The sequence below is a fragment of the Corvus kubaryi genome, unplaced genomic scaffold (assembly GCF_017639235.1).
Source record: "Corvus kubaryi isolate FWS band 111438036 unplaced genomic scaffold, C.kubaryi_AGA036_p1.0 37301, whole genome shotgun sequence".
Classification (NCBI taxonomy): domain Eukaryota; kingdom Metazoa; phylum Chordata; class Aves; order Passeriformes; family Corvidae; genus Corvus; species Corvus kubaryi.
Genome location: NW_024581094.1, coordinates 1,265,527 through 1,273,017, shown reverse-complemented (window position 1 = coordinate 1,273,017; position 7,491 = coordinate 1,265,527). Strand labels below are relative to the sequence as shown.

Sequence of the window (7,491 nt, the reverse complement as noted above, 5' to 3'; positions counted from 1 at the left end):
CTGTCCTCTTCTCCACACAGACCTCCTGGATCTCAGCATATTCTGACAGCACATGAGAGCTTCGAAACATCCACAAATGACAAAAATAACAGGAATAATCTGCCAGCTGGAAGCAGCAGCCCATTGTTTTCCCATCAGAGCTGCCTGGAACAACCCACTTGAGAAACACTTTAGGAACACGTGTTCAAACATTCACTGCAGAGCTGCAAGCAGTGATGGGACTCTCCGTCAGGCGACAGTGACACCTCTGCTCTGGTGGGAAAGTTGTCTTGTAACTCCCTGCAGTAGTTTTATTAACCCACAGTCAAGATTTTCCTCTAAATTTAAGACAAGAGGAGTTGAAGGAGTCACAGACCTGCCCAGGACACAACTCGTGGCCCCTGCTTGCAGGTGATGAGGAGGGAGACTGTGGGAAGCAGGCAGAGCAGGTGCCCTGGGATTGGCACATCCCAGGGACTCATCATGCCTGGGATGGGTGTGGTGCAGCTCTGGCTAATTCACCCCCCAGGAATTCGTCCAAGGACACATCCAGGAGCTGTTTTGGTGGAAAGTTACTTGAAAACAAAGCTTAACCTAGAGTCAAGGATGTTCCGAGAGCACCCAGGTGACTCTGCAGGTGCCCCAGCCACAGGCCCCCGGTGCTTTCACAGGAGGATGAACGTGATCCCCAGACCATGGATGATGATGGTCCTGGGTCTCCTGAGACAGGAAAAATACCTGGAAATATCCCTCTGAAAGGGAAAACTGTAAGGGTCACACAATTTTATTAATTGGCACAACTTCATCTTAAAAAAACGGCTGTTAGAAAATGATCCTTGGACTCAGCCATGCCTGTCTTGGATGAGTGATGAGAGGGAAAATCACCAGGGAGTCTGGAGGGGAGCATGTGGCTGGCTGAAACGCCGAGCTCTCAACCACAGGCACAGGAAGTTCTATTGTGATTTTTAGCTCTGCTTCATTTTCCTACCCACTGAAATTAAATTTTCTCCTGCCCAAGCCCAGTGACCACACGATGTGCCCAGCAGTCTTCCTAGAACCACTGGCATCATCAGATTAACGAGTTCTGTGCAGGCAGTGAACAAGGATGATTCATTATTGGCAGCAATGCAGCTGTACATGGATTTTTTTGGGGGTGAAAAGAAACAAATAAGGTCCCTGAGTGAAAGGCGGGTGATGAAGTGTAGCCTGGCTTTAATCCCAGTGTAATCACTGCCATCACTCCTAATTATTGATAAATATTTTTCTAATTGCGGAAATTAAACAATTAGACATCCTTCCTTCCCTCTTGGAAATCTAATCAGTTGAAAGTTCAGGACGCAGTCTGGGGCTGCCGCTGTGGAACACGCTTCACTTGTGGGCTGGGGAAAACAGGGCTTCTCCCAAAACTTTCTCCCAAAACCCCTCCAAAGCCCTCCCTTCCCCCAGCCCAGATGCTGGGGGGTCAGACCCACGGGCAGGGTGTCCCCTGGCATTGGATATCCTGGGGGTTTCCTCTGAACACCCCTCTATCCCTGTGCTCCCAAGGGATTTCAGGGCCAAGCAGGCAAAGGGTTGTCCCTACCAAGAGGATTCAGGTCGTAGATCTTGCCCCGGTGGCACATTTCCTCCATCCTGAAGAGGAGAACAGGCCAGTTAATGGCAGGGCGGGCAGAGCTCCTTGGAAGTTAATAACGGAGATTTACCGGCGTGCTGAAACGCACAGAAGGAGGTCACACTCCTTCTTAATTCTCCCGCTGCTGATCCCTGCGGATAAATCTACATCAGGAAACGAATTACCCAGAGAGGGGTATTAAGAGGGATAATTCTAATTCCTTGCTGGAGGAGAAGTGTTGCCTTTAACACTGAGGCCCTCGCACCCACTGTGCCAAGTGCCAGCTCCTGCTCCCAGCAGGATCTGGCACACAGCACCTCACAGCTGGAAAGAGTGGGATGAGAAAAATCCCTCCTTGGGATTTAAGCCATCTGGCAGGCTGTGTCCCCCTGCTCCCGAGACACCCCAACACCCCAGGCTGGCCACAGCACCCCCAGGAAATAGCCCCATAAACCCATTTTCCTGTTCTTCCCCGTTCCCTGTCACACCTGATTAAATATCTATCAGTACTGACAGCATAAGTCCAACACAATTCCGTCCATCCATTTGGTAGACTTCTTATGTTTTTATCCCCCTGTACACCCACACAGGCCAGTGGCTGTTCCACATCCAGACAAACTCCTGGAATCCACTTCCTTTCCCCTGTGCTCATCCGTGCAGGCTGTAATGAGCCTGATGGTTTCCATCCAAATAATTGCACAGACAGGATCCAGAGCAGGGCTGACCCCGGGGGACTCAGCATCATCCAGCCCCATGAGAGGGGACACCGGCAGGACTCCAGGGAGCCACGGCCCCACGGACAGGGTGGCAGCTGGGGCCACGTGTCCTGCGTGTCCCCCAGCCCTCCCCAGCTGCTCCGGGAGCCGCGGGAGGAGAATCCCCAGGGAGTGACCAGAGCGGGGGACAGCAGCCATCTGCTCCAGAGCCCGGGGTCTGCGTCTGGAGACAGCCGAGTGACAAATAAGGTTAATGTCCCACGAGCGGGAACTGTCACTCTGCGTTAGGGCCCGGTTTTCACCTTCCATGGCACAAGACTCCAGCACGGCTCACGCGGGGAGAGGCGCTGGAAAACCGGGACCGGGCTGTGACCGGAGAGGCCTCGTGTGGGGACTGGTGGGACCGTGGTGTTGGAAGGGCTTGTCCCTCCCGGCCGTCATGGTCCTGCCCGTGTGCCACGCGATGCCCGGGCTGCTCCGGTGGGGACGGGAGGGCAGAGGAGCGGAGCAGAGCCCTGGGAAACCACGCCACGGGGTCCTGGGTGAGGCGGGGACCGTGCCAGTGACCTGAGCCGAGCCGCAGGTGTTCATTATTGAAGGCTGGGGCAGGGTTACCGGAGGGACGGGTGTCCTGTTTCTGCAAGTGCCTGCCCACAAGGACATCGGCTGTCACGGGCACCTCCGTCCTTCCTTTGCAGGCACAACGTCACCAGGGCCCTGTGACCCACAAACACACACACACCAGTACACGCCGGCCACCGGCTCCAAAGTAAAAGCCGATTTTATTGTCATATAAAGTAAGAACTAAAAGGTCCCTTAACCCAAACACGGATGGGTCGGGTGATCCCGGCACCTCCCGCGCTGCGGGCACAAGCGGTGGCCTGGGGGGAGCAGCCTGGGGGGGTTCAGTCGGGTCGCCCCCAGCCCCTTTTCTCCTCAGGCGGTTGTGGAGGGGGAAGGAGCTGCCGTGGAGCTGTGGGGACGCCCGGATGGGAGCTGGGGCCGAGGTGTTTGTGCGTTGCAGAGCTCCTGCTCTGTGCTGGAATCAGGCACTTGTGGAAGGGCACGGGCCCCGCTCCTGGCCGGCTCTGTCCCACGGCTCCCACCGGCACCGGGGCACGAGGGCAGCAGCAGCAGCCGGGCCAGAGCCCTGCCTGCACCCAAACACACTGCCCACACCAGGGGCTGAGGCTGGGCCTGGCAACAAGGCAGCTCTGGCTCGGTACAGAGGAGGTTCAAGCAGCTTTGGTTGGCGGTCTTGGTGAATTAAGGCAATTCAGCATTGGTTGGTTTAAAAAAAGGCCAAAACCAGCAAAACCAGATGTCCTGGAGGCCAGACATGCAGGTGGAAGAGTCTGGGGCTGCTCTGGCTTTGCTCTGAGTTGCCACTTGAACCCTGCACGCCCAAAGGTGGGCACTGACCTTGCCTGTGCCAGCCCTGTGCCCAGCATCACCTCCACCACTGCCACCAGGAACCTGCAGCCCAATACTGAAAGTGTCAAAAAGGGACTTTTGGACATTTTTAGGGGAGATTCAGGCTCCTGACAGCAGTGCGGGAGTGGGGAGAGGACGGAGGAGCTGTGGCAGCTCCCTCCATCCTGCTTCCCATCACAGTGACCGGTCAGCAGCTTGTGAGGTGGGAGCTCCCCTCCAGCAGCGACAGGAGCAATGGCAAAGGGTGCTGCAAACACCCTCCCACGTGGTCCCCGAGAGCACCAAGGGGAAACCCGCTTCCCCAACATCCCAGCAGGGCTGGACCCACTGCCAGGACCCCCAGCTGCCCCTCCATCAGCACCTACATCCCTTGTCAGCCCCAAAGGGCTCTGCCCCAGGGAGTTCATTCCCTGTTTGGTTCTAATTCCCCACACTCAGAGGGGAAAGGCCCTGGGTTTGCCCATCAGTGACCCCATCTCTGAGTGGAGACTCCCACACCCCTTGCCCCACCTGGCCTGAGAGTGCTGGGAAAGGAGCAGGGAGATGAAACAGGAGATGGAGTGGCACCAACCAGTGCGTCCCCACCTCCTGCCCCACCTCTTGGTCCTACTGGCTGGGCTTGAAGCCCATGACCCTCCAGGGCCAGTGACCTGGCAGGGCACTGGCCTTGCACCCGTACTGCTCCTTCCCACTTATCTCTCAGCAGGGAGCCAGGCACGGACTGTCCTGGGCTACCAGACCATCCCTTGGGCAGCCAAGGGGGAGCAGGGGAGAGATGAAAACACCGATTCCATTAATACCCCAAGGGATCTCTGCAAAGGAAATATAAAAAGTTTTAGATGAAGTCCAAATGTCCAGGTCAGTTGGAGCAATGGCCACATGCCAGGGGGATGCTCCAGCTCACTCCAGTCATCCATAACCTGGGAGGATGCTGCAGATCCTCCACGCTCATGGCTGATATCCATCCCTGACCTCAGCCACCAGAGCCAGGGACTCATCAGCTGTGGCTGCTGCTGCCAGCGGGAGAACAGAACAAATCCATGAGTATCTCTGTGAGATGCTGGTGGCTGGTGACAGCTTCTGCAGCCGTGGCGAGCCCCTGGAGTGGCAGGTCCCCAGCTCCACACGTCCCCATGTCCTGAAGGATGCTGGTGCTCACACCACAGTGCTGATGGTGGATGACTCCTCCGATCGCCGCTGCTTGCTGGGCAGTGACTTGAGATATTCCAGGTGCCGCCGGGCATCCTCCTGGTTCTGCCGCACGTAGTAGACCAGGTAGGAGATCACCATGGCAAACCAGCCAAACATGGTGACCAGCATGGCGATGTCCGTGGTCTTCTTGTACACATTGCAGAAGTCTGTGTCGGCAATGACCTGCAGGAAAGCTTTGCCGACGTGCTCCTCCTGCGTGGAGGAGTCACACATGATGCCCCCTGAGGAGTCAGCCGCCAGCTCCACTGCGCGGATCAGCTCCTGCAGCCGACAGTCACACAGCCACGGGTTGTTGGACAGGTTCACCTTGGCTTTCAGGTTGCTAAAGGCATCTTTGCTGACCGACACCAGCCTGTTGGAAGACAAGTCCAGAGAGTGCAGGTGCTCTGCCAGGCCCTGGAAAGCCCCACTTTCAACTCTGGCGATGGCGTTGTGGGACAGATCCAGCTCCAGCAGGAGCGGCAGGTCCCGGAAGGCATCGCGAGGCAGGAAGGGGATTTGGTTGAAGTCCAGGTAGAGCTTGTTGGTGTCATTGGGGATGTCTCTGGGGACCTCGGTCAGCTGAGCGTTGCTGCAGCGAAAGGTCTTCAGCCCCTCCTCTTCTGAGGGGTAACAGCCCTTGGGGAAGGCAGCGGCTGGGTGGAGGCAGGAGCCCAGGAGGAAGAGGAGGAGGAGGAAGAGGTTCTGCAGGAGCAGTCCCATGGTGATGGGGCAGAGGAGAACCCTCTGTGCTGCAGTCATGGTCCTATGCTGCTTTCCTCACGCCCACAGTGGCTTCAGCTGAAGTCGGCACATCTGAGACAGGGACAACAAGGGGACAGTGTCAGGCCAGGGGGGACAGGGGCAGAACTGTCACTGCGCTGGCTGTGAGCACCACACCTGACCCCAACCATGAAGCAGGGACAGGGATGGGGGCCGGGACAGCCGTCACGACTCACGCTTTCCCCCGTGCCCGGCCATCACCTCGCTCCAGGCTCCTGCGTGCCAGGATCAGGCCCCAGGGGCTGGGCACGTCTCCTGCGCCGGCAGCTGGGTTGTAACAACCGGAGACGCTCGGGTTGAGCCAGAGGCGGGGTGAGCTCCCGCCCTGCCAAGGTCACGGCGCCACGATCGCTGCTCGCAGGAGGCCGATGCATCCTGCGGCGGCCGGAGGACGCACCAGAGCGAGCCCCGGCTCCGGGCGAGCGGCCGCTGCAGGCGGCCCCCGGGGAATGCCACGGAAAACATGTGCAAGCAGCGGCTCAGCAGGTTCCTGCTCCCGGCTCCGCTCTCCGGGAGCGCCCGGGGCACACGCGGACACGCGGCGGGTTTTCTCCTTTCGAGGGGACTGGCACAGGTGGGCGCTGGGTGCTGCCGTGCTCTGCCCACTGCCACCCCACCGTGGGGTTGGGCTGCTCACACTACCCCGTAACCATGGGCCCCATCCAGCCCTTGATTCCGGAGGGGAAAAGCGTCAGCAGGAAAGAAACAAAAACAGAAAAAGGAAATTCACTGGAGCTGAGCGTGCAACGAGTTCCCAGGGTGGTGGCAGCAGATAAGGGCCGTGTCTGAGCGCTCCGAGCGCTGCCCGGCTCTCCCAGCCCTGGGTCTCACCATGTCCAGGAGTCCCAGCTCGTCCCTGTGCCGGCCGTGGCAGCGGAGCTCTGGAGGCAGGATCCAGGTGTTCTCCCACCATCCCACAATCAAAGCCACTGGGGCTGCCAGGCGCCTGTGTCACCCGGTCAGGCAGAGCTCAGTGCTGCGGGAGCCCTGAGCTATGCCACCAGCAATGCTGCCTGCTGGTCCCACTGCTCCCCGGAGCACCCCAACACCGGCAAACCCGCTGACTGGGGCTCCTTGGTGTGGTGCAGAGGTGGCCACCCAAGGGTGGCCTCCACAGCACAGGCAAGCGAGCACCCCGAGTGCTGGGCGCTGTCACACAGCCCTGCCACGCCAAAACACCCCAAGGTCACACCTGTGCAGAACTGACCCCTGCACTGCCGGAGCCCCGGGATCCAGGAGGGTCCTGAGAGGGAACCAGAGCTCAGGGCACACGAAGGGCACCGGGACCCTGGAGCCCCACACTGCACCACCCCCCAAGTCTTCCAGAGGTAACCTGGGACAAACACAGCCCCTTGGTACCCTCTTCCCGCTGCCCGGGAAACCACCGGCATGAGCCAGGACCCGGTGTCCCGGGAGGGGGCTGCTTCGTCCACGGGACCGGGACACCCCTGCGGGTGGGATGCGGACCAGACACGGCAGCGACGACAGCGAGCCAGCCCCTGTCCCACCGCGGGTCTCCCAGCCCGCAGCAGGGCGCGGGGGTCCCCAGCCCGACCGCGGGGGTCGCCGCCAGGAAATGCGGTTGAGGAGCCGGGGGCGGTGCGAACGCGAGGACCCTCCGTGCGCCCGGGGATGCCCGGGGATCCCCCCGGCCCGCTCGGCACCGGGGGCGTCGCAGGCGAGGGAAGCCCCGGTGCTTTCCCGGGGGAAGCTCCGCTCTGCGCGGCTCTGCCGACCCTCCCCTCCCCGCCTCCCGCCCCGCCGGAGGTGCAGTTG

General features: G+C 59.7%; 1 protein-coding gene across 1 annotated transcript in view; it reads right to left on the bottom strand.

Moving 5' to 3' along the window:
- Window positions 1–3,070: 3,070 nt before the first annotated feature.
- Window positions 3,071–7,491, bottom strand: part of LRRC3C (leucine rich repeat containing 3C) — an 18,218-nt gene continuing 13,797 nt past the window's right edge. The window contains exon 2 of the mRNA XM_042027949.1: window positions 3,071–5,748. Within this exon, the coding sequence (XP_041883883.1) occupies window positions 4,897–5,694 (798 nt within the window). The 5' untranslated portion in view covers window positions 5,695–5,748 and the 3' untranslated portion in view covers window positions 3,071–4,896. The remainder of the gene's footprint in view (window positions 5,749–7,491) is intronic.